At 41.2% G+C, this 27,475-nt stretch overlaps 1 protein-coding gene and 1 long non-coding RNA gene across 5 annotated transcripts; one reads left to right on the forward strand and one right to left on the reverse strand.

The window, feature by feature from the left end:
• The first annotated feature begins 108 nt into the window (after positions 1-108).
• LOC113007802 (C-type lectin domain family 4 member M-like) lies at positions 109-27,431 on the forward strand. Its single transcript, XM_026144749.1, has 9 exons — positions 109-319; positions 396-497; positions 674-823; positions 4,330-4,415; positions 13,881-13,984; positions 14,450-14,589; positions 15,348-15,433; positions 26,330-26,430; positions 26,875-27,431. Exons 1-9 carry the CDS (start codon positions 250-252, stop codon positions 27,005-27,007), a joined length of 972 nt encoding a protein of 323 aa, XP_026000534.1. The 5' UTR covers positions 109-249; the 3' UTR covers positions 27,008-27,431.
• On the reverse strand, positions 18,687-21,528 carry LOC113007804 (uncharacterized). 4 transcript variants are annotated; one of them, XR_003269945.1, is made up of 4 exons: positions 21,218-21,528; positions 20,455-20,520; positions 19,409-20,104; positions 18,687-19,111 (listed from the first exon to the last, which is right to left on the reverse strand). It is a non-coding gene; the product is annotated as an uncharacterized LOC113007804 (long non-coding RNA). The 4 variants fall into 4 exon arrangements; XR_003269946.1 differs by having other exon boundaries at positions 19,409-19,501; positions 19,954-20,104; positions 20,455-21,528; XR_003269947.1 differs by having other exon boundaries at positions 20,476-21,528.
• Positions 27,432-27,475: the final 44 nt, after the last annotated feature.

Here is a 27,475-nt window from a genome sequence, read left to right on the forward strand (position 1 = left end):
GAACTGGAAATACTGGGTCACCGACCCAGGAACCCTGACAACTATCATATACAAAATTATCTTTAGAAAGGATCAGATCCACTTTTACTGGTAAATTAGTGCTGTGAAAATCATATCAACAACATCTGAAATGTGTGACATCCTCGAAAGTTCAAAAAAAGAAGAACTTGAAACTACTGATAATTTGAGGTTACAAGCGCTGAGCTACAGATCTCACCATTTAGGAAATAGTTTGCCTGCTTGTGAGCAATGGAGGAAATTTCTGCCAGTGCTGAATCTGCTGAACAAGACAACCCAAAACTGTCAACACATCACACAGGTAGGAAGTGATAGATTTATTTTAACAGCTGTTGTTACTGTTGTATAATTCAGTCTTTTTTTTCTTCTCTTTTCAGGTCCAAAGAGCCGTAAGGAGAATCGTTATTTAGGTGTTATTGTGCTGTGGAGTCTGCTGGGTGTTTTGCTTCTTATTGGATTTGTCACTCATGGTGTCCACTGTGAGTCTGATTCTTCATAAATAATTGTTCAAACTGCCACTGAGTGCTGAATTAATATTTGACAAGCTAAGCAATGTTCAAAGTTTTTATGGTTTAAAATAAATCAGAAGCAGTCTAAGTATGAATGCACAAGATGTTTTGTGTCTCAAAAGCCTGCCCTAATTTATTTATTTCAGACTTTATTATGATTGAGGAAAGAGACAGCCTGAATGCAAATCTCTCCACTGTGAGTAAAAAACTTGCCGTCATGACTGAGGAAAGAGACCTGCTGCGTACCAACTTCTCTGAAAATCTCAAAGAGCTTGAAGTGCTTCTGAGTTCTCTGAGTGAGTCCTTTTATTTACCGTTGTCTTTACAGTGATTCAATTCTCTAGCAAATACTGTTCTCCTTTTCTCTCACTGAGAAGAAACTTAATTAACTTAAATTAATTAAACTTAAATGCTTAAGAGACCAAATATGCATTGTCATTTGGGATTGTGGCTCTTCAAGACTTTGCACTCACTGAAATTATTCGAAATTCATAAAGTCAACCCAAGAAAGTTGCTGGATGATATTTCATTTAATTTATTTCCATCCAGCCATTCGCTTGCGCTTATCCAATTCAGGGTCACTGGAGCCTTTCCCAGCTACCATAGTGCAAGAGGCAAGGTACAACCTGGACAAGTGGCCAGTCTATTGCTGGGCCAACACATAGAAACACACAACACACAAACACACAACCATTCACACTCACATTCTCACCTATGAACAATTTAGATTCACCAATTAACCTAACCCCAGTAGTAGCAACATTGCCGACTGCATCACAAAATCAAACCAGTACAAAAATGCTGAAATTGATTCCTTTATAGAAATTGTAGTTACATTTATAAATTAATGAGTCTACAACAAATAGACCTTAATATAGGTAGTTACAGTCATTCCATCTAAAGTCAGACATTTTTTTTCTTTAGAACATTCTGCTTGACCATCACACATTTACATACAAATTTCATGGTTCAGAGTTTGAACACATCTAATGGGTTTTGTGATCATTTATCTTCATATATTTCAAGATATATATCTATATATAGCACTTTTCTACTCTGCTTGAGCAGTCAAAGCACTTTTTTTAACATGCCTCATTCACCTAGTCCAGGGGTCGGCAACCTGCGGCTCTTTTGTCCTTGTACTGCGGCTCCAGGTGGTTTGGGAAAATAAATTAGAAGTATTTAGCTGAAGTGTATTTTATTTGTGTTTAGTTCTTTTTTTTAACTTGTAGTTCTAAATTGGAAGATTATTGTGGTATTGAAATATAAAAATAAAATTATATTTTATTATTTTTCATCGCTCAAAATAAGCGTCACACTCGCAGAAGCCGGTATACCTGTAGAAACGGCGTGCATTTATCGAGACTTTCAACCCCAGATATGCCAATTATGGATCCTCGGATCCACATTATGTCAGCAGCTGTTCCCCACCGTGAACTATGTTAAAAACAAAAAACGCTCATGCCTCACAGATGACAACTTATAGTCCTGCGTAAAGATGAAAGTGACTTCGTACAGCCCCGATTTGCAGACGCTGTGCGCAGAGGTTCAGGAGCAGAAGTTCCATTGTAAACGTACCACGGCAGACCCGACGACGTTTCCATGAACATGCTCTTTATTGACCACTTTTCACATGGTTGCTGTACGCATACAGCCGGCTGTAGCTTTTCAGCTCACAGCCCGAAAACACAACAGCAGTGAGAGTACAGACTTTAAGGCGGCGAGGTGTGATTGCGGGTGCCGCTCAGGTGCGTCCGCCTCCCCTGCAGCGGCGCTGCAGACCACGCCCCGCCACACACATTAACCAGGTAAAATACATATTTAGGCAGAATTTTGCAAATATCTATTTTTTTTAGCAGCACAGTGCTTTTTTTCCAATTACTTTTTAAATGTCAGGTCAAGGCTCCAAAGGCGATATGAGGGTGGCGGCTCACAACAGTTTTTGTTTGCTACATGGATGATTTTAGTTCAGCTGGGTGTCTTTCCTTTTGTTATATTTCTTTAAGAGTTCAAAATGTGATTTTCTCTGTAAAACTTAATGGATTTCACACACCTTAGTTGCTCTGTGGATTCTTTTAAAAAGCAGTTAAAAACGTTTCTGTTCAAACAAGCCTTTTGTTGATCTACGTATTTTATATTCTTTACATTCTTTACATTTGATCTTTTACATTGTGTATAATGTCTATTGATTGTATTGTTTATTTTAATATTTTGTGTACAGCGCTTTGTGACTGCCTGTCTGTTAATAAATAAACTTTACTTACTTACTTTAGTTGTTCACACAAAGCATAAAGGTAAAAAAAAACAATATATACAGTGTTATCTTCATTTTAGATGTCAAAAAGTATTTGCGGCTCCCAGTGTTTTCCTTTGCGTGGAAACCGGGTCCAGGTGGCTCTTTGGGTGTTAAAGGTTGCTGACCCCTGACTAGGGATGGGTATTGATAAGATTTTCACGATTCCGATTCTTTATCGATTCTTATTTTTAAAAAAGGAGAACACTAAGGTCGATTAGCTTAGAACTTTGTTTTATATCTTCTCTTTGAACAAGATAGAAATTTAGGAGTAACATGGCCTTACAACACAACAGTGAGATCTTAAGAGATCCACAGCCTACGGCTCTTTAATGGGGTGTCATCATGGTCACCTAAATGCACAATAATGGCAGGTTTTGTAATAAGGCAGATCGCGCTAACATAATATGCGCTGTTAGTTGATTATTTACCTGCCGCATTAACGGGAGAGGACGTGCAAACGTTACCGCTGCTGCTGGGTTGAGATTCATGAGTCCGGAGTGGAATTAAAAACACGACATTCATTTAAGGTCATCGCGTGTTTTGTGAGCAAATTGCTTTTGCATATTCGTAGTGTTTCCTCCCTTAAATGAACTATCCAATTTGCAAGTATTGCAAGTTGCCCTGTTGTTATCCGTTCTCGTAAAGTATGACCAAACTTTTGAGCGTTTGAGCCGCTTAGGCGCCGTGTTTCCTGCCAGGTAAATGACGCTCCGCAACGTGGTGACTTTTTTCATATTTTAACTAGTCAAGACTTTTTTGATGTATTACAGATTCTGATTTATTTTGATGGTAATAAAGGTCTGTGAAAATTTCAGTCTTTTATCTCTAAAATGTTTTCAGATGTTCGAAAACTGCCTTAGATATCAATGTGTGAACAAAAGGCCTGAAAGTGGGTTAACAGACACATCTACCCATTGTCTTCCACTTATCCAGTTCAGGGTCTTGGAAGGTTTTGTGCCTATCCCAGCTGCTGTGGAGTGAGAGTGAGCGTAAAGCCTGGTCAGGTCACCAGTCTGTCACGGTGCTAATACAACAGTTCTGACCACGATGCAGTCATAATATTTGTGGGCAGTCTCATCAGCAACATGGTCATTCCAGCCAAGACAATTATAGTTTAGAATCAGAAATGAAACTGATCACAACAAATAAAAAAGCACATCATTGATAAACTGGATCTGGGTCCAGCTTCCACCAACAAAGTGGTTACACAAATTTGTCTAGAGTGTTTTCATTGTCTTATTTTTTCAGACAGTCCACTCTGTTTTAATTTCCCCGCAGGAAATGTGTCCTTCTGGCTTTACTGTTCTTGTTGGTGTGATTGATAAAAGCAAAACTATTGAAGTACTAAAATTCCAATTAATTGAACAGATCAAATGAGCATTGTTATAGAGTTCTTTAAATATAATTCAGTAACTTGCTGAACTGGTATTTGTTGGTAATGTCTTCCAGAAAAAACATGTCCTATAGGATGGAGTAAGTTCATCCATAACTGCTATCTCCTCTCAGAAAGATCTGATTCCTGGAATGAAGCCAGAAGGGACTGCAGAGCCAGAGGAGGAGATCTGGTGGTTATTGACAGCCCTGAAGAACAGGTACAGTGTTTATGTATATGAAAGGCCATATTTAAGTAATTAATTACATGCCTATTCATCTATTTAAAACATTTAATAAATTATTTAATGATGTCTTTTTTTAATTCATTTTGGGACTCCTGACCCTCACCTGTAATTATATATATATATAAGGACTTCGATTACAACTGGGACCACTGTTACCTTCACCCTCCATCATCTTCCCGAGCTATTTCTCGAGCTTCTCGTGTTCCTTCTTTCTGATGTTGCTATCATTTGGAACCGCTACATCGATCGCTACGGCTGTCTTCTTCCGTTTGTCTACCACCACTGTGTCCGGTTGGTTAGCCACCACCATTTTGTCCGTCTGTATCTGGAAGTGCCACAGGATCTTAGCTCGGTCATTCTCCACCACCCTTGGGGGCATCTCCCATTTTGACCTCGGGACTTCCAGGTTATACTCGGCACAGATGTTCCTGTACACTAAGCTGGCCACTTGGTTATGGCGTTCCATGTATGCCTTGCCTGCTAGCATCTTGCACCCTGCTGTTATGTGGTGGATTGTCTCAGGGGCATCTTTACATAGCCGGCACCTGAGGCCTTGCCTGGTGTGATAGACCCCAGCCTCTGTGGATCTTGTGCTCAGAGCTTGTTCCTGTGCTGCCATGATTAGAGCCTCCGTGCTGGTTTTCAGTCAAGCTTTGTCCAGCCAATGGCAGCATTTCTGGATATCAGTCACCTCCGCTATCTGCCGGTGGTACATGCCATGGAGGGGCCCGTCCTTCCATAATAGTTCCTCGCCTTCCTCCTCTTCCATGGGTTTCTGCTGCCTGAGGTATTCACTGAGCACGCTGTCAGTTGGGGCCATCTTATCCTATTACTAAAAGATATTTTCTGTTTTTCTTTTCTTATTTGGTGAATAGTTTTACTATTAAAAAAATGAACATTTTTCTTAACGTTAACACAATCAGAATAAAGTTAAAAAACCATGATGAATATGGTTATTTTACATTACATTTGCTGAATTAAAGTGTATCAGCAAAATCTCTTTAAATTTTTTAAGAACTTTTTTTATGAAGGATAAAGGTTTTTATTAAAAAAAAAAACAGCCTGTTGATAGTGGGGCCAATTAGGAGCTGCCAGGTTAAAGCCAACCCAAAACAGCTCACCCAAGGAGGGGCCTGCCGAGACTCTTAAAGGCACAGTACACACATATAAAAAACAATACAGACATACTGACACGTCCTGATTCTGTATATGTCCAGGGCCCTATTTCAGCCGGTTTAGAAAACTCAGAGTGAAAAACGATACTCAGGGTTGAGTAACCCCGAACTGTCCAACTCGGAATATTCGGTTTCAGAAAGGCTGATAACAAGTAGTTCAATCAACGCGGAGTTGCTTTAACCCCAAGTTAAGCGCGCGCACGAGGATACATAAAGCCCTGATTAGTGGAGCACAGATTAAGCGAGTCACCATGGAGACGGAGGGAAAGAAGGCGCGGTCAATGTATTTTACAGCGCTTGAGGTAGAAATTCTGATGGCAGCATATGCCGATAACATGCAAATTTTGCAGAAAAAAAGTAACACAGCCTCAGCTGCAAAAGAAAGGGAGCATGCATGGCAAAACATAGCCGACAGAGTCAATGCGTGAGTGTTAATTTAAACATTGATCTAGGGATTTCCACCCATTTAACACGTTATTTTATTATATTTCATTTTTTATTTTATGTACCTGTACATTAATGCTGTGGAAAGACTTCCTGTTCACATAGTCTCCTTCATTTACTGAAGGAGCAATGATTGGAATGTGAGTGCCATCTATACAGCCAATCACGCCTGGGAACTGTGAAAATAAATGTAAAATGTAAGTAGTAGTTCAAGTATCACCACATCATGAATTAAGTTTCGTTCATCCTGATACCTGCAATTTTGTGGAATCCCTCTTTGATAAATCTTGTGGGTCTGTGACCGGGGAACACCACAAACGAGTACAGGAGACGTTTCAGTGCAACTGTAACATTCCTGACTGCCCGACAGACGGTAGCCTTGGAAACGTGCTCAGCGTCACCAATATTATACAGAAAGCTCCCGTTTGCAAGAAACCGAAGTGCAATACAAATAATATGTACAGAACTGAGAGGATGTCCGCGATGTATCACATGAGCAATACTAGGCCTGAGGATGTTATTCAATTCAATTCAATTCAATTTTATTTATATAGCGCCAAATCACAACAAAAGTCGCCTCAAGGCGCTTCATAGATACAGAGAAAAACCCAACAATCATATGACCCCCTATGAGCAAGCACTTTGGCGACAGTGGGAAGGAAAAACTCCCTTTTAACAGGAAGAAACCTCCGGCAGAACCAGGCTCAGGGAGGGGCGGCCATCTGCTGCGACCGGTTGGGGTGAGAGAAGGAAGACAGGATAAAGACATGCTGTGGAAGAGAGACAGAGGTTAATAACAGATATGATCCAATGCAGAGAGGTCTATTAATACATAGTGAGTGAGAAAGGTGACTGGAAAGGAAAAACTCAATGCATCATGGGAATCCCCCGGCAGCCTACATCTATTGCAGCATAACTAAGGGAGGATTCAGGGTCACCTGGTCCAGCCCTAACTATATGCTTTAGAAAAAAGGAAAGTTTTAAGCCTAATCTTAAAAGTAGAGATAGTGTCTGTCTCCCGAATCCAAACTGGAAGCTGGTTCCACAGAAGAGGGGCCTGAAAACTGAAGGCTCTCCCTCCCATTCTACTTTTAAATACTCTAGGAAAAACAAGTAGGCCTGCAGAGCGAGAGCGGAGCGCTCTAATAGGGTGATATGGTACTACAAGGTCATTAAGATAAGATGGGGCCTGATTATTTAAGACCTTGTATGTGAGGAGCAGGATTTTGAATTCAATTCTGGATTTAACAGGAAGCCAATGAAGGGAAGCCAAAACAGGAGAAATATGCTCTCTCTTTCTAGTCCCTGTCAGGACTCTTGCTGCAGCATTTTGGATTAGCTGAAGGCTTTTCAGTGAGTTTTTTGGACATCCTGATAATAATGAATTACAGTAGTCCAGCCTGGAAGTAATAAATGCATGAACTAGTTTTTCAGCGTCACTCTGAGACAGGATATTTCTAATTTTAGAGATGTTGCGCAAATGGAAGAAAGCAGTCTTACATATTTGTTTAATATGTGCGTTGAAGGACATGTCCTGGTCAAAAATGACTCCAAGGTTCCTCACCGCGTTACTGGAGGCCAAGGTAATGCCATCCAGAGTAAGAATCTGATTAGATACCATATTTCTAAGATTTTCAGGGCCGAGTACAATAACCTCAGTTTTATCTGAATTAAGAAGCAGAAAGTTAGCGGCCATCCAGGTCTTTATGTCTTTAAGACATTCCTGCAGTTTAACTAGTTGGTGTGTGTTATCTGGCTTCATGGACAGATAGAGCTGGGTGTCATCTGCATAGCAGTGAAAATGTATGCTATGTCTTCTAATGATACTGCCTAAGGGAAGCATGTATAATGTAAACAGAATTGGTCCTAGCACTGAACCCTGTGGAACTCCATAATTAACCTCAGTGTGTGAAGAGGACTCTCCATTTACATGCACGAATTGGAGTCTATTGGATAGATATGATACAAACCACTGCAGCGCAGTACTTGTAATACCTACAGCATGTTCTAATCGCTCTAATAGGATATTATGATCAACAGTATCGAACGCTGCACTGAGGTCTAGCAGGACAAGCACAGAGATGAGTCCACTGTCAGAGGCCATAAGAAGATCATTTGTAACCTTCACTAAAGCTGTTTCTGTGCTGTGCTGAGCTCTGAAACCTGACTGAAACTCTTCAAATAAACCATTCCTCTGCAGATGATCTGTTAGCTGTTTGACAACTACTCTTTCAAGGATTTTTGATATGAAAGGAAGGTTGGAGATTGGCCTATAATTAGCTAAGACTGCTGGGTCTAGAGATGGCTTTTTGAGTAAAGGTTTAACTACAGCCAGCTTGAAGGCCTGTGGTACATAGCCGATTATTAGAGATAGGTTGATCATATTTAAGATCGAAGAATTAATTAATGGCAGGACTTCTTTGAGCAGTTTTGTAGGAATGGGGTCTAAAAGACACGTTGATGGTTTGGAGGAAGTAATTATTGAAGTTAACTCAGAAAGATCAATTGGAGAAAAAGAGTCTAACTTAATATCAATGGTACTAAGAGTAACTGTAGATAATATTACATCTGTGGGATGATTATTGGTAATTTTTTTCTCTAATGATAAAAATTTTATTTGTGAAGAAGTTCATGAAGTCATTACTAGTTAACGTTAAAGGGATGGTTGGCTCAAAAGAGCTCTGACTTTTTGTCAGCCTGGCTACAGTGCTGAAGAGAAACCTAGGGTTGTTCTTATTTTCTTCAATCAGTGATGAATAGTAAGATGTTCTGGCTTTGCGGAGGGCTTTCTTATAAAGCAGCAAACTATTTCTCCAGGCTAAATGATGATCCTCTAGATTTGTGACACGCCATTTCCTCTCCAGATTACGAGTCATCTGCTTTAGGGTACGTGTTTCAGAATTATACCACGGAGTCAGATACTTCTGATTTGAGGCCTTAGTTTTCACAGGAGCTACAGTATCCAGAGTCGTACGTAGTGAGGAGGTGAAATTATTAACAAGATAATCGACCTCTGTTGGGGTAGCGTTCAGATAGCTGCTTTGCTCTGTGTTGGTACAGGGCATTGGAGATGATAACAGTGGGTGGATTATATTCTTAAACTTAGTTACAGTGCTTTCAGAAAGACATCTACTTTGATAAAGTCTACTCTTCACCGCTGTGTAATCAATTATTGTAAAAGTAAATGTTATCAGGAAATGATCAGACAGGAGAGGGTTTTCAGGAAACACTGTTCAGGTTCGATGCCATATGTTAAAACAAGATCTAGAGTGTGATTAAAGTGGTGGGTGGGTTCTTTTACATTTTGAGAGAAACCAATTGAGTCTAATAGCAGATTAAATGCCATGTTGAGGCTGTCATTTTTAGCATCTACATGGATGTTAAAATCACCCACAATAATTATTTTATCTGAGCTCAGAACTAAATTAGATATAAAGTCTGAGAAATCAGACAGAAACTCTGTGTAAGGCCCAGGTGGACGATAGATGATAACAAGTAAGACTGGTTTCTGAGTTTTACAGCTGGGGTGGACAATGTTAAGCATCAGGCTTTCAAATGAATTAAAAGTCTGTCTTGGTCTTTCATTAATTAATAGGCTGGTGTGAAAAATTGCTGCCACACCGCCCCCTCGGCCTGTGCTTCGAGATTTCTGGTAGTTAGAATGGCTCGGGGGTGTTGATTCATTTAAACTAACATAATCATCCTGCTGCAACCAGGTTTCTGTAAGGCAGAGTAAATCAATTTGTTGATCAATTATTAAGTCATGTACTAACAGAGACTTGGAGGAGAGAGACCTAATATTTAATAATCCACATTTCACTGTTTTACTCTTTGGTTCAGATGTGGATACTGTATTGTTCTTTCTTTGTAATTGTTTATGTTTAAGTTGTTTGTTGCTGGTTTTTAGTTTGTTTTTTGTCTTTTTGGAAGCTGACACAGTCTCTATGGAGATGGGTTTTTGGGGGGGTAGCAGGAGGAGAGAAGCTGCAGAGAGGCGTGTAAGACTGCAACTCTGCTTCCTGGTCCCAACTCTGGATAGTCATATTTTGGGGGGTTTAATAAATTTGTCCATATTTCTAGAAATGAGAGCTGCTCCATCCAAAGTGGGATGGATGCCGTCTCTCCTAACAAGACCAGGTTTCCTCCAGAAGGTTTGCCAATTATCTATGAAGCCCACATCGTTTCTGGGACACCACTCAGACAGCCAGCAATTTAAGGAGAACATGCGGCTAAACATGTCACTCCTGGTCTGATTGGGGAGGGGACCAGAGAAAACTACAGAGTCCGACATTGTTTTGGCAAAGTTGCACACCGATTCAATATTGATTTTAGTGACCTCCGATTGGCGTAACCGGGTGTCATTACTGCCGACGTGAATTATGATTTTACTGAATTTACGTTTACCCTTAGCCAGCAGTTTTAAATTTCCTTCAATGTCGCCTGCTCTGGCCCCTGGAAGACAATTGACTATGGTTGCCGGTGTCTCTAGCTTCACATGTCTGAGAACAGAATCGCCAATTACCAGAGTTTGACCCCCGGCGGGTGTGTCGCCGAGTGGGGAAAAACGGTTAGACACATGAACGGGTTGGTGGTGTACCTGGGGCTTCTGTTTAGGACTATGCTTCCTCCTCACCGTGACCCAGCCTCCCTGATTCCCCAGCTGCTTGGGACCTGCCGGGGAACAGCTAGCGGGGCCTACGCTATTTTCGGCTGCACCAGCTACAGGGGCCTGGCTAGCTACGGGTGAATGAAGGGTGCGAAGCCGAGTCTCCAATTCAGTAATCCTGGCCTCCAGCGCTGCAAATATGCTACATTTGTTACAGATATCATTACTGCTAAAGGAGGCCGAGGAGTAACTAAACATCTGACACAATGAGCAAGAAAGTGCAGGAGGGACAGGTGAAGTAGCCATGGTGCTAATGAGTCGGCTACGAGCTAAGCTAGGCTAGCGAGACAGTACAGAGACAGTGAGTGAATACTTTGGCTATAAATTAGGTAGTGAGTACACAGAAAGTGTGCTTCGGATGAAGCACGTGAAGATTATACTATGAAAGAAGAATGTATTTAAAAGTTGTTAATTAAATCGCTAAGCAAATAAGCTACTCAGAAACACCACTGTGTTTGAGCAGGAACAGGAAGTGATACTCTACCACAGAGCGAGCGAACACCAAGTGACCAAGTGTTATTCAAATAAATTATCGATTGTGCTGAAAAACGGTAACGTTCGCACAGAAAATCATCAGGAAATGATAAAATGTCCGAACGCGCTCTAATCACTCTCTCCCGGCGGAGAGCTCTGCGGAGAATTCAGGCTTCAACATCTACTGGCTCTTCAAGGAAGGGACACGCCATGTCTGACACTTCCTACAGTCAGGTTTCCGACAAAGAGGCGGAGAACATCAGGGTTAGTTGAAGTAAACCTGCTAGGGGGCAGGTTAGCTTCACGGAGTGTGTCGTCATAGTAACTCACTCAGAATTAATCAGAACTTGCTTTGTGAAACCGAAAACCCAGAGTTTTCGTTGACTCGGGGTATACTTACTCAGAGTTTGCACTAAACCGGCTTCCTGAAATAGGGCCCAGGGCTGTAACACCACTGAGAGAATATATTAACATCTTGATCACCTTGTTTAGACAGCATCAACAAGTTTTTGGTGACAATGATTTATTGATTGTTGAAAAAGATTTACAGCATGCTGCAGGTTAACGAGAGTGATTTACTATATTTGTTGTTGTGAAATTTATCTTCAGTAAAACAGTGCTGCTGTTTCATGCCCTTGTGTTTAGCTCTTTGTGCTTGGAGAGAAATCCTGCTTGTGCAAATCAACTCATTTTTGACTGATGGGGTGCAGTAGTGCAAAGGAGAAGGGTGGTCCTAATGTGATTGGTCACCTTGATGGACACTTCAGGTTACTGCATTAAATTCAGTTACACAGTGAAAGTGACATAGGCGCTGCTTGTGTCCGTATTTGTTTACATTTTGAAAGACAAAGCTTACCAAATTATCAACAGTTAATGTTTAATGCGTAGCAGTGGAAATGCAAACAACCATCACTGTTTTACTTTACTGCTGAACAAATCCTACAAACCAGAGTAATCTAAGTTAAGTTCTGAAGTTGTGAAGCCATGTCACAGCTGTCCCATTAATCTATTGTACAGTATTACAAAGCTTTTATGACTGAAAAAACACATAACGAGGATCAGGAAAAGAAGTGTGCATCAGAACCTCTAAGGGCCAAATTTTTACTTTGGCCAAAATACAGACATTTAAACCTTTGAACAAAAAGTTGCTCAGTCTGCATCAAACACATGTAACTGCACATACCATAACTGGACAGGAGTGCTTCAAAACGTGTCCTAGAATTATATGTTTTTCAGTATTAAAGTGAAGCCAGTGATAAATCAGTACATTCACTGGTGCACAGAACATCCCATGTAGAACAATTAAAATCATATGAATCAACTAACAAATTGTGGTACAGCTACAGTGAATTAGCTTCAGCGGTGGTGTCTAATTTAAAGACTCAACAATTACATAGAGTCTGGAGAATATTTTAATCCAGAACATTTGTACATTTTACTGTAATAAAAATGTATTTTTTACTGAATAAAAAAATTTAAAAAATAAAGTCAACTAAAATTGATGAAAATAGATGTGTGCTGGTCCAAGGCCCAAGACTAGATTGATGGCTCTACAACAGACATGACTAAAGTAAATCTGCTGGTTAGCTGCACAGATACAGTAAAACCAAAAAGCATAAAAACTTAACACAGCTAGCATGCAGCAGCTTCAAGGATTGTGCATAATTTACACAAAATGATAGCAACAGTGATAATGGTAAATGGCCTGTATTTGTATAGCGCTTTTCTAGTCCCTAAGGACCCCAAAGCGCTTTACACAACCTGTCATCCACCCATTCACACACACATTCACACACTGGTGATGGCAAGCTACATTGTAGCCACAGCCACCCTGGGGCGCACTGACAGAGGCGAGGCTGCCGGACACTGGCGCCACCGGGCCCTCTGACCACCACCAGTAGGCAACGGGTGAAGTGTCTTGCCCAAGGACACAACGACCGAGACTGTCCAAGCCGGGGCTCGAACCGGCAACCTTCCGATTACAAGGCGAACTCCCAACTCTTGAGCCACGATCGCCCCATAACTGTTTTATTAGACACTAGTTCAGACAAATGTGCTACTAAAGACAGCCTGTAACATCCCCCTCTCCTGTCCACTCCACAGATTGACTGTTCAGAGAATATGTGATATTATTTAGATTAATTATTACAGTGGCGCCTGAAACTACAGTCAGTGAAGCTTTGCAGCCAGATGTGCACAGCTGCATTTGACTGATCAAAGTGCACTCAAAGGCAGCACTCAAAGGCACCTTTTTTTTGAAGAATGATGCATTCTTCTCTTTATAGTGATTTTTTTTTTATTATAAAAGCTATGTTGTACACCAGATTAAGGGGACAGTTTAAAGGATTTGTTCAGCAGTAAAGTAATCCAGTGATAGTTATCTGTATTTCCACTGCTACACAGGAAAATAATAACTGTTGATAATTATTTGGCAAACAATTTTTCCAATTGTAAACAAATAGCAGTGCAAAGCAGACAATCTTGGTGTGAAATGGCTTCTTTTTGCACGTTCTAGCATGTGGCTTGTTGAACTTCAGGAGCGAGGAACTTAACTGCACCTGTGAAATGAAATTATTTGCTATGATTATGCGTTTTCTCAGGTGCAACTTATGACATAAAATAATTTCATAGTTTATAGATAAAATTGTGGTTAAAATGTTTTCTCTTCATATTAAACAGACCTTTCTCTCTACGATCACCAAAAAAAATGCTTGGATTGGTTTAAATGACAAAGAACAGGAGGGAACATGGAAATGGGTAGATGGAACTCCACTGACTCTGGCGTAAGTCTTCACTTTGGTTCAGTTCATTACTTTACTAGTTCATTCATTACTATTAAATTTCCAGAATATTTCCAAATTTGTTAAACCCACAGATGAATGCAGATTGTTCAGCTTGCATAATGGTCAGTGGAGCCAAACGGCTTCCCACAGCTTAAAGATGCATGCAAATGACTTGTTTTTTGCCACACTGTGCCAAGGCTGTAGTTATTATTTCAGTCAAAATGTTTGTGCAGTCTGGGCTTGTGTGTTTGTCTGTATACCTTGTGTAGTAAAAGTAAAATGAAATATATATTATCTTTTATTTTTATCTGAAATTTGGTGATCTTGATGTACACTGTATTCATAAAAACTCAAAGCTGCTGATGGAAAATCAGTCTGACAAAACTCCTCACACAAACACCAAAGACAAAGGCTCATTTTCCCCTCAATAATAATAAAATAATGTTGTTGTCACTGACCTGCTAGGTACTGGGCAACAACACAACCTGATAATGGTGGAAAACAGGACTGTGCTTATGTCACAAACAATGGGAGAAGGTCATGGGGTGATAGTTGGTGTTTGACAGCTAATCGTCAATGGATCTGCGAAAAAACACCAAACCCAAGTAAAATTTCTTTAAGATAATTTACTCATAACCCGGGGTGGCTGTAGCTCAGGTGGCAGAGCAGGTCAGCCACTAATCAGAAGGTCGGTGGTTTGATCCCAGGCTTCCTCCTGCCTGCATGCCAAATATCCTTGGGCAAGATACTAACCCCGTGTTTGCCTACTGGTGGTGGTCAGAGGGCCCGGTGGCGCCAGTGTCCGGCAGCCTCGCCTCTGTCAGTGCGCCCCAGGGCAGCTGTAGCTTGCCATCGCCTGTGTGTGTGTGTGAATGGGTGAATGACTGAATGTAGTGTGAAGCGCTTTGGGGTCCTTAGGGACTAGAAAAGCGCTATACAAATGCAGGCCATTTACCATGCCATAAATGTTTTGAAGTTTTATCGCTTATTATAATTCTACATTTTAATTGTCCTCTGTTTTATTTTATAATATGACATGTTTTGTTGTGGCTAAGATAAAAACTTGTGCTAGTGTTTAATGTTTTCATTGTTGTATTTGTTAAATGTTTTATTAGGTAGATTTTAAGTTTTATTTTGTATTATATTATGATTATGATTATTATTCTTATTATTGAGTCTCAAGTGAATAAACTGTGATCAAGTCTTTGGAGGACTTTACTTAATTAAACAGAGATCAAATAAGCATTGTTATACAGTTCAGGAAAAAAATTCTTTAATTTAAATATTGCTTTTCTGTAATTTCATTCAGATAAAAAATGTCCTGTAGGATGGAACTTCAACCATAGCTGTTATCTCCTCTCAGGAAGATCTGGTTCCTGGGATGAAGCCAGAATGGACTGCATAAACAGTGGAGCAGATCTGCTGGTTATTAACAGCCCTGAAGAACAGGTACAGTGTTTATGTATGTGTGTGTTATTGAGATGTAAATACATTTTGAAATTCAAGCTCCTATTTTTAATGTAAATAGCTTTTTCTGGTTTTGAAAAACCAAGAAATGTTTCTATTAACCCTTCAACATTTTATCAACACATATATAGACATTAAACACTGAAACAACTATAATTCTGTCACAGTGTGAGACAGACACTTATTAGATTAGACCCTTTTTATTTTTGCTGAATACTTTTAATTTCAAAGTATATATTTTTTGTAGTGTTAACACAATCAAAATAAAGTAAAAAAAAAAAATCACGAGCGTTTTAAAATGTACTATTGTGGAGGTATGTAATAACGACAGGAGAGGTCTCTGTGTCTCACTCCAACTTTATTAACTGACTCTCCGAACTTCACATATAGTGAGCGCCAAAATCTCCACCCCAACACTTCCGTTCAACTTGGGTGTGTGTGGAGCCACCTGGTGGTCCCCTGAACACACAGTTAGGTCTCTATTCAGTCCAGGACCCTGGGTCTAAGCAAACGACCCGAACGACTGAACCTGGGAGGGAGAGAACAGGCAGAGGAAGGTCCATCCTGTGAACGAGGCTGGTGAAGGCGAGCAGGAAAGGCAGGAGGAGGCTCAAACGCCGGTGGTCCGGGGGTAGTCCTGGGGGGAAAACCAGAGTCTGTCAACCCCATCGAAGGAGGGCGGCCACGGCGAGGGGCCTGGGCCGGCACTACATTACTGTCCGGAAGAACATGTGCAGGTTTAAGTCTGTCAACACACACAGTCTCCCTTCGACCCCCAAAATCCAAAACAAAATGTTTCTGGCCCGGTTCAATAGCCCTGAATGGGCCGTCATACAGCGGCCGCAGCGATGTCCTGTGGGCATCGTGCCTGACAAAAACAAACTTAGCAGTCTCTAAAGTCTTTGGAACAAAGGTGTCAGGCACGCAATGGTGCACCGGACCAGGAACCCGAAGCGAGTGCAAAAGCGGGTTGAGAGATAGCACTGATGGATCGAAGCAGGGAGAAGGATTTTCGGGCAAGAATTCTCCAGGCACGTGGAGGGGCTGACCAAACACTAGCTCAGCTGGGGAAGCGCCGAGATCCTCCTTAACCGCAGAGCGCAGCCCAAGCAAAACCCACGGGAGGCGGTCAACCCAATTGCCATCCTTTAAGGAGGCACGAAAAGCAGCCTTAAGCGACCGGTGGAACCGTTCACACATCCCATTAGCTTGCGGGTTGTATGCGGTTGTGCGGTGGACTTTAGCCCCCAGTCCATCAGCCATGGCCGACCAAAGCTCGGATATGAACTGGGGGCCTCTGTCTGACGTAATGTCTGCGGGTGGGCCGAAACGCGAGACCCAGCTTGACAAAAACGCCTTGGCCACCACTGCTGCTGTAGTGGACGCCAGGGGGACCACCTCCGGCCACCTGGTGGTCCGGTCAACAACAGTCAAAAGGTGCGTAAAACCTTGTGACTGCGGCAGAGGACCCACCAGATCGACATGCACATGATCGAAACGTTTGCTGGGTATGAAGAACGGCTCCAGGGGCGCCTTGGTGTGTTTATGAACCTTCGCACGCTGGCAGGGAATGCACGCTGACGCCCATTCCTTAACAGATTTGCGAAGGCCTGGCCAAACAAATTTAGAACTGACCAGTTTAACAGAGGCCCGGACCCCTGGATGAGAGAGAGCATGTACCGAGTCAAAAACCGGTGGAAACATCACAGACGAGGAGGGGACCACCGTCCTGCACGGGTCTGTCCTCTACACTCAAAAAAATGAAACGTTGACTTTAATTAAAATTATTTTGTCAACAGGTTCCACGAAATTGAATTATGTTAGTTTAAAGCAAAAATCTTTAGTTCATCTAATTTAAAAAAACTACTTAAGATTAACAAGACATATTTAAGACTAACTAAATCAAGTTATGTTGTATGAACATAGATGATATATTTTCAGGTTAGATAGTTTAGATTAGTTACTTCAACACATTTCTTATTTGTGGCAGTAAAATGTTAAATTTAAGTTAGATTAATTCAAATATTATATTTTCAGCCACCTTGTGCTTTATTAATTAGTTTTACATAAATCTATTTTGTCAACAGGTTCCACACAAATGAATTAAGTACATCCAACTTATTTTTTAAAATTTATTTTATTGCCAACACATTCAGTGAGCATTTGTGTAAACCCAGTCCAAAATAAAACACAACAGCTCATTAGGGTTAGTAATTAACAGTATGTAGACAGATGCAACATCAAGACTTTAAATTAAATGGCTGTATCTACCAGAAATAGAAGAAAAAAAAAAAACGCATTGAAGATCACATAACACATTGATAAGATGACACTTGAGTTATGCACATGTGATGCTAGTAAGGTCTGTGAGTGTTTTTTTCTTTTAGTGTCTAAAATGGATAGCAAAGTTGCTATTTGCAATGATTGCTTAGGGTCAGTCCAGTAACACAATGCCAATGAAGTGCTTTCCTTTAACAATGCAAAGTGAAGTGTCCACCTCAACAGCCACAATTTAAAAAAAAAAAAAATGTAACAACAACAATAATAATAATAATAATAATAATAATAATAATAATAATAATAATAATAAATAGTCCACTGATATTAGCAATCAAAGAAAATTACATCACCATCCCAAATAAAACTTTAACAAAACATGCCAACATTATGGTCTAACAATAAAACAGCTTGTCAGCGTTCAGTTTTTTTGCAACAGCACAGCAGTAACCATTTAACACTTGCCACTGTCAACATTTATTTTACCAGTGTTTGGGCAAAAAACTTCAGATGTAAACATTTTAACATGGAAACAATTGGTCGTCTTTAAAAGTCCACAAAATATACATTCATCCTGCATTCCCAACTTGGATGATCTGATATCCTCGTGTTGGTGTTGTTCCCAGACCATCATGAAAATGTTGTTCCAGGTTCAACATTGCAAGTGACCAATCACATTGTTGTGACGTTATTCTATTCCAAGTCATTCGTGCATTTATGAAATTCAAATGTTGCAAGGACAATATCAATTCTGCTTACTGTTTATTAAAGGGTTACGGTTAGGGTTAGGGTCAGTTGATCGGCGGACAGAGGCGGTTTCACGCAGCTTAAGTACAGTTTTTTGTTTTACGCCGTTTTTTCCCGAAGTCGCAAAAGTATGACGTCACAACATTCTGATTGGTCACTTGCAATGTTGATCCTGGAACAACATTTAGTATGATGATCTGGGAACAACACCAACACGAGGATATCAGATCAACCTCCTAACTTACCCTTATTTTTAGTATGTATTGCAATTACCTTTACAATGCACACAATGTAACACAAACTGAATATGAACATATTTCCACCTCATAACAATATGCCTTGAACGCTAATATACACACCACCCTTCAACATTTCTGGTGCAGTATCATCTCTCAATTAAATCCTTTAAATCTCAATACTTTTGATTGTCTCTTAGCTTTCAGTCTTGAGGTTAACTGAGATTCAGTGCATATATCCCACCCATTAAGAGTGCACATGCAGAGGCCAGGTCTTCCAGGTCATGCAGGACACACTAGATGGTTATACCCACATCGGCTGGAGGAGTGCTGGCATCAGCTCTTTCGATGGTAAAGATAGCAAGGGTAATTTGTTCCAGCTCCCTCTGAACAGCTGTAGCTTAGACACAAAAACATAGAAAAATGGCATCCAGTTTTAAAAAAAGAAAGAAAAAGGGCCAAAGCTACCCTTTAATGACGTAAACACAATATTAGGAACATGCACCCCAGTGCGCCACTATTTTAGACTACAGATTCAACGATAAATATAAATAGTTTGGGTATACAAGAAGATTTCCCAAAACATTTAAACAGGTTCCATGCAAATTACAACAACAACAACATTACAACATGCAACAACATTAGTTATTCAAAATTTGGTTTAATACAGATAAAAAACTAAACTAAAATTACCAACCAATTATTCTTTGAAGAGGATGCTTGGGTCTTCATTCAGGTAAAAAGGTAGTGCCCTGAGGACACACTCCCTCCCCTTTTCAATGGTTTCCTTCTGTAGAGAGTGGCAGAGATACAGGAAGAGAAAACAGATATACTTTAGGATGACAGAAACTCACATTATACGCAAAATGAATGACATATCCACTGCACAGATAGACATGTACACAAGACCAACTAATCATCACATGGACATGAATAGTTAACCTGTTGGGCAGGGTTTCCACCACATTATATATGTCCATAATGGAGGTAAAGACAAACTAATACATCATCTTTTTTGCATTCAAAACATAACATAAAAACATTCACTTCTGGTTTAACCTAAATCAAGGGATCAGATTTTACATATGTTTAGGTAATTTAAATTTTCCAACGTTTTGAGTACCAAACTTTGTCTTGCTTAATATAAATGTAAGTGCACTGTGCAGCTACCATACACTAGTTGTTTAAATTTGAAAATGATCTTATTAGCCATAATATTTTGCTACCAACAGAATAACGCACCTGTGTGGCTGGGGCCAAAGTTTGTCTAATTTTCTTCCCTGCAACGCCTCCTTTTTTCTTGAAGACTTTTACGAGCTGGTCAGTGTATTGGTCAAGTTGTGTAAAAAGCCTTGGAACATGCAGTAGTAATCCTCACATATTCTGCTTCCACCTGAAAATATGTCAACAAACACAACATACTGTACTGTAAATATACATACTATATGTACACATATACAAACTAAAACTAATGTAGTAAGACCTCATTAAAGCTATAATTTTAACACAAACATTTACACAAAATGCTAATGGAGCCATTACAGCTTTTATTGTTATTTATCAAGTTCCAAAAAATATTGATCACAGCTGATCTGAAAAGAATTTCATGCCTCAGGCCCTTGAACTGCAACCTTTACCATGGTTCAGATGTGGAGAAGAAATAACAGGGGCATGGGATGGGTCACAAAAGAAAACTTAACTTATAAAACAGTTTTGTTTTTAAAAGTATAACAGTTCACATACCACATACAAGCTCAGCAATACCACATACACCACATCAGTATAGGAGGGAGCAGGTAAAGGCAGGATCTGAGATTTATAAAGAAAAAAAAAATTAATTCCTTAATTTCAAGAAGCAAATTATTGTTTGAATTACAACTAAATAAAATACTACTCAGAAGAAAAGCAAGAGATTGACACTGCCATGTGCTAACTTTCTATAGAAGCAATTATCACCAGGTCTGTCGACCTCCATTGTCTGTCCACTCATATGTCTTGAATAATTTTATTAAAAAAATTAAGTGTGTACTTTCACAAACTGTAATTTATAACTACATTGATATGTATAACTCCGCTAGGAAACATGCTGTATTTACAGACCATTTTTACATAATACAGATTACTGATAGAGCAGAACAATGGTGTCACAGTGGCTTTCGCCCTTGACTTTTTGGATTTTAAATGTCACTTTATGCTATCCTTGCTATCCTATTCGATATTTCCGACTCTCGGATTACAGAAAAGGAATCCCAAGAAAGCAAATGGAAAAATAACCCCTTGAAAGAATAACCCCATGAACCCCTGTAGCTAATCCCTTAATAAAACAAAAAACAATAAAAATGTTTCTTACACAGTCCACAAAATAAGCATGTCCAGGACCCAGTAAAACTAATGTAAAACAAGCACACGCAAACGATATAACATGTCTTGTAAGACAAACGCAAAATATAACCATGCTGGACATATAGATACTACACAACATAGTCAAAGAAAAAAGTGGTCTTACCTCTCAAAGAAACAGCAGCTTGGCGCCAAAACAGCCTTTTTCAGTTAAATTTGAAGTCTTGCGCATGATCAGGCACAAGCCGTGAAACCTTCTTGTTCTGCGCGGTTTCATTACAACTGTTTTTGCATTACTGCCACCTTGTGGATATACAAGGTATATCGATCCTAATTGACTTAACTTAAATGTTATGCGATCAAGTAACACATTAGTATTATGTACGTTGAATAATAGACACAATTACGTAGACTTGATTAGAAAAACATATGTTAACTTAACAAAAACATATATTTTAAGTAAAATGAAAATAAATAATTAATATACACTGAACAATCCACCTCATTCATTTTTTTGAGTGTAGTATGAGGCCCGTCTGGGTGGATTTAAGTGCGAGGATGTCCGGGTCACCGCTCTGATCGGCAGCCATGGTGGAGTAGTCTATGCCGAGAAAGACGGGAGAAACCAGCGCACGGGACAAACAGTCAACCACATGATTGGATTTACCAGCCACGTGCCGAATGTCCGTGGTAAACTCAGAAATGGCTGCCAACTGGCGCTGCTGGCGTGCACTCCATGGATCAGAAACCTTGGACATGGCAAACGTCAAGGGTTTGTGGTCCACGTATGCGGTAAAGTGACGACCCTCGAGAAAAAACTGGAAATAACGAGTCGCCAGGTGGAGCGCCAGTAGCTCCCTGTCAAAAACGCTGTAATTGCGTTCGCTGTCACGTAGCGTACGGCTGAAAAAGGCGAGCGGTTGCCAGACACCCGAGATTCGCTGTTCCAGCACCACATCGGTGGTCAACGCAATCGGCGCTGAGGGGGATGGGTGGGCCAGAAGGGCAGCATTAGCTAACACTGACTTAGCATCAGAAAACGCTTGGATGCTTTCCGGAAACCAGTCAACGGAGTCATTAGCTTTCTTACCTTTTAACGCCCCATAAAGGGGCTTCAGCAGATGTGCCGCTCTGGGGAGAAAACGGTTGTAAAAATTCACCATCCCCAAAAATTCCTGCAGCGCCTTAACATTCGTGGGACGCAGAAATTCCGAAACAGCTCGGACTTTGTCAGGCAACGGAACCGCGCCCTCGGCGGAAATACGGTGCCCAAGAAAATCGAGAACGGGCAACCCAAACTGGCATTTAGACGGATTAATAATCAGTTCATGCTCCGCCAAACGCTGAAAAACCTGCCGCAGATGGAACATGTGCTGCTCCTTCGAGCTGCTGGCCACCAGTATATCATCAAGATATACAAAAACAAAGGGCAGCCCGCGCAAGACCGAGTCCATCAACCGCTGGAAGGTTTGGGCGGCACCTTTCAGGCCAAACGGCATGCGCAGAAACTCGAAAAGGCCGAAAGGTGTAATTACGGCGGTTTTGGGGACATCCTCCGCGCGCACGGGAACCTGGTGATATCCCCGTACCAAATCGATCTTCGAAAAAACCGAGGTCCCCGCAAGATGGGCGGAAAAATCTTGGATGTGGGGAATGGGATAATGATCGTTCTCTGTGACATTATTAAGATGGCGGAAATCCCCACAAGGTCGCCACCGACCATCAGATTTAGGCACCATGTGCAACGGAGAAGCCCAGGCACTGTTCGAACGCTGCACGATGCCCAGACGCTCCATGGTGGCAAATTCTTCCCGAGCGACAGCCAGTTTGGCAGGGTCGAGGCGGCGCGCGCGCGCGAACACCGGGGGCCCTACTGTAGTTATGTAATGCTCCACCCCATGCTTCGTCACAGTGCTCGAGAAAAGGGGGGACAGAGAGTGAGGGAAACTCAGAAAGCAAACACTGAAAAACGTCACCCGAATCTACTGAGTTAGCATGCACCACGGGCTGAGCACCCCGAGTCAAACAGGGTAATGAGGAAAATGACACAGCATAGGGCTGCTCGATTATGGCAAAAATGATAATCACGATTATTTTCACTGAAATTGAGATCTCGATTATTTGACGATATTTATTTAACCCTTTAAGACCTACTATAGAACCAAGTCCGCCAGAGCTTATATTATTTTTTTACATGTTGTAGTGCCATTTGTGGGAGCATTTCAAGTTGCTATACAACTGTTATAGCCCATATTTTAATAATATGTATGCATTAAGTCCATAGTAACTACATTGATTGCAAAAAAGTGCAATAAACTACAAAAAAATTGAAAATCGTTTTTGTTTTTTTTACATATATTTCTACTTGGAGAAATTTAAGAGGCTTATCCCTCAAAACTTTAAATACAAAAAAGTTGCAAAAAATAGTTTACAACAACAGGAAATTTATTTTGAGTGTCTTCATAGTTTTATTTTGGCGATACAGCAATTTTTATATACACTGCAGGAAAAACAAAAAACAATCCTATGATGCAAATTTGCAAAGAAAACAGCAGGTGCATCAAAATAAACTATTTCCAGCAGTGCAATTTGAGTTCTAAGCATCCCAGAAACTATTCAGAAAAGTCAAACATGACCAGTATAGGCTTTTAAGGCCTACAAGTAAAAAACTACATTTTCCACTAAAATGACATCACTTCCGGTTTCGGGCAGGAAATGGCGGACATGCGATAGTTCGCACTGATGTCTGTTTCACTGTGGGAAGTGTTAGGAACAGCTGATCGGATCAGCAAAGCCTGTTTCTGGAATATTATGTTTTTGTTCCTGCAAACGCTTTTTATGCAATTTTTGCAAAGCTTTATGTGGAAGGAAACTGTGACCGAGGACAAGCTGATGGCATAAGATGTAAGTACAACTCCTCTGGTTTCATATGCAAAACAAAATATTGCGCTAGCTTACACGGTTCAGGTTCTACAGGGATTTAAAAATAGTTACACAAAACGGAGCGTGCAGCTCTGACCAGCTAAAGGGTTAACAATGACTTTAAAAAATAATATAAAATAGTGTGCAACACCACTGAAGTTTTTTTTTACCTCTCTTTTCAACCAACGGCAGTCACTCTCCTCTCCAAATAACTTCTGCTTAGCTTTCCAAGCTTCCCTCAGGTCCTCTTAATCAGCTGTCTCCAACCTTTTTTGCGCCACGGACCGGTTTATGCCCGACAATATTTTCACGGACCGGCCTTTAAGGTGTCGCGGATAAATGAGGGAGGGGCTAATAATCGGCTCAGTCATTTTTAATGATCGTTGAAAGCCCAGATCGTAATCGTGATTAAAATTCGATTAATTGAGCAGCCCTAACACAGCATCAATTAAACGTCTGTTAGCAACATCAACCAGCAGTCCGTGAGCACAAAGAAAATCAGCGCCTATTATAGGCACAGAGCTAGCAGCAACAACAAAGTTCCACTGAAAGTCACGGTCATGAAAGCAAATAGTCACCAACCTTTCACCGAAGGTTTTGATGGAAGAGCCATTAGCCGCTGTTAGCAATGGCCCGCAGCCCTCAGCTAGCCTGTCCGAGCCAACCGGGGGAAGAAGGCTCTTCTGTGAGCCGGAGTCCACCAAGAAATGCCTCCCCGAGCGTGAGTCCTCTAAGAAAAGCAGCCTTTCCTTGTTGCCAGCGGTCGCGGCTGCTACAGAGCGCTGACATGCCCGTTTCCCTGGGTCTGGAAACTGCAAGGAGGGAGACAGCGCCGTGCCTTCGCTCCAAAAGGCTGGTGATAAAAACAAATCCCCTTTCCGCGGTGCCGCCATGCAGCGATTCCGGCCACTGTGGACGAGTCGGAGGGACCCTGGAGCATCGGTGAGGGGGCGGGGGAAAACGCTGGTGAGTCCTGAACAATCGCCTGGACGCCGAAAGTCCTGGTAGCCAGGAGGATGCGATCCGCCTCTTCCGCAAGGGAGCGGTAATCCTTCGTGGCCAATAGCGGGGAGTTGGCAAGGCCAGCGCGCACTGGAGCCGGCAGCTGTCAGAGAAAGAGGTGGGTGAAGAGAAATCCTCCGTCATCCGCGCCCAGCAAGGACAGCATGCTCTCCATGAGCTCGAGAGCGGTGCCGTCGCCCAGGCCCGCGAGGGAAAAGAGTTTCTCGGCCCGCTCAGCATCAGAGAGGGAGTAACGCCGCAGCAGCAGCGCCTTGAGGGCGGCGTACTTGCCTTGGGCTGGGCAGGGTCCCGGAAGAGAGTCATCACGCGGCGGGTTGACAGCGGGTCAAGTGAGGCCACCACATGGTGGTATTTAGTATCGTCGGCTGAAACTCCACGAAGAGCAAACTGAGCTTCTACGTGCACGAACCATGAAGGAGGATCGTGAAGCCAAAAATCCGGCAATTTAAGCGCCACAGCAAACGCAGCCATCGGCGGAGGTGAAAGTCCGGCGGCAGCCGATGCTTCCAGGCCGGAGCTGGCTTCGTCGTCGAGCCTTAGCATGTTCGCTACAGGGGTCACCAATGTGGAGGTATGTAATAACGACAGGAGAAGTCTCTGTGTCTCACTCCAACTTTATTAACTGACTCTCCGAACTTCACATATAGTGAGCGCCAAAATCTCCACCCCAACACTTCCGTTCAACTTGGGTGTGTGTGGAGCCACCTGGTGGTCCGCCACACTATCACAGAAATTCATTTTAGACAGAAATTATATCGGGGAAACAACCTGTCAGTGGAAGAAGACGCTGAGGAAGAATAAGAAAGTGTGGCAGTGAAGCAAGGATAAGAAAAACAGGATATGGCAAAGACGCCAACAAATGCAGGGGATGCAGCATACATTGCATGAGAAAGCGTTTGCTATGAGGTGTGACAGGAAGTCCGGTAACCTACAGAATACTATTGCACTATGTTTGGTTTCCACAGCACATGATTTTTGGTTGTGATATTCTACGTGTTTTAGTAAAAATTATGTTTTAGTAAAAATGGGTATTAGATTTATGACATGAGCAGACAACTCTAAGAGTCCACTGGCAGAATATATTAACATTTTGACCACGCTTGTTTAGACAATATGACAAAAAGAATTAAAGATTTGAATGAGTGAGTGTTTTGCTGTGTGAGCTGTCATTAAATGTATCTTCGGTGTTGCACGAAATGCGTTGTAGAAAATCCGAAGTTTTAATTAGTGCTGGCTTTGGATTTTTAAAAGAGACTTTTAGATACAATAAACTGCATAGACTAAAACTGGGATTTTAAAGTAAAATAAAAAGCTTTTCCTTCATATTAAACAGAACTTCCTCTCTACGATCACCAGAGAAGTTTGGATTGGTTTGAATGACGAAGAACAGGAGGGAATGTGGAAATGGGTAGATGGGACTCCACTGACTCTGACGTAAGTCTTCACCTTGGTTCAGTTCATTCCTTGTACTGAATTTTCAAAAGATATTTGTTAAACACAATGGTGAGCTTACATGTCAGTGGGTGGATCCCAACTGCACGACCAAAAACTTAAAGATGTGTGCTAATAACTTGTTTTGGCCACAGGGGGTCAGAAGAAGTTCTGAACTGGTGTGTTTTGCCATCTGCAGAATTTATGCAAGCGTGATTAAAAACCACCATGTCCTGAAAAGAAAAACCCCAAAACCCCAAACCTTTTTTTTTACTCATCCCCATTGTTAATTGAAATTTGGTGATCCTAATGTAAAGTGTATTTATCCCCCCCCCCCCCCCCCCAAACATGCAGACACACACACAAACACGCACACACAAGCAACTAACAGCTTAAGTTCTTCTTAATAATAATAATAATAAGATAATGTTGTTGCTGACTTGCTAGGAACTGGGGAGGAGCTCAGCCTGATAATGGTGGAGAAGAGGACTGTGTTCATCTCGGAGGGGATAAACAAAAATCTTGGAATGATCTTTGGTGTTTATCTTCTTATCAATGGATCTGTGAAAAAGTTCCATAAAACAACTGATTTCAGAAAGATGATCTATTCATAAATGTTTTGCAGTTTTATCTTTGACTACAATAAATTCAATTCTGTATTTCAATTTTAGCCTAAAATGACTAGGTATTTGGTTCCTTGGTGTGGTCTCTGTTGTTGCTTTTTTAATATATATGTTATGTATTTTTGCCGCCATGAGGCAAACTTAAAATCCTTTAATTTTCTCGAAAATCGACAGTGCATCTTATAATCCGTTTTGCCTTATGTATGAATTCTGGTTGTGCTTATGTAACAGGGTCATAAATCACATTGTTATAATTACACAAAATGTGTTCTAAACCCCCAAACTGCTCCTTTTATACCTGACTTTTAGGACCTCCAAGCCTGTAGTTATGTTCATTATCAGTTAGAGCCCCTCCTCATTCTTTTCTTCTTCTTCTTTGGTGCAATACTATAAATACAGTGTACCCCTTTTGCCTCTCCTCTTTT

Source organism: Astatotilapia calliptera, chromosome 16, assembly GCF_900246225.1.
Source record: "Astatotilapia calliptera chromosome 16, fAstCal1.2, whole genome shotgun sequence".
Taxonomy (NCBI): domain Eukaryota; kingdom Metazoa; phylum Chordata; class Actinopteri; order Cichliformes; family Cichlidae; genus Astatotilapia; species Astatotilapia calliptera.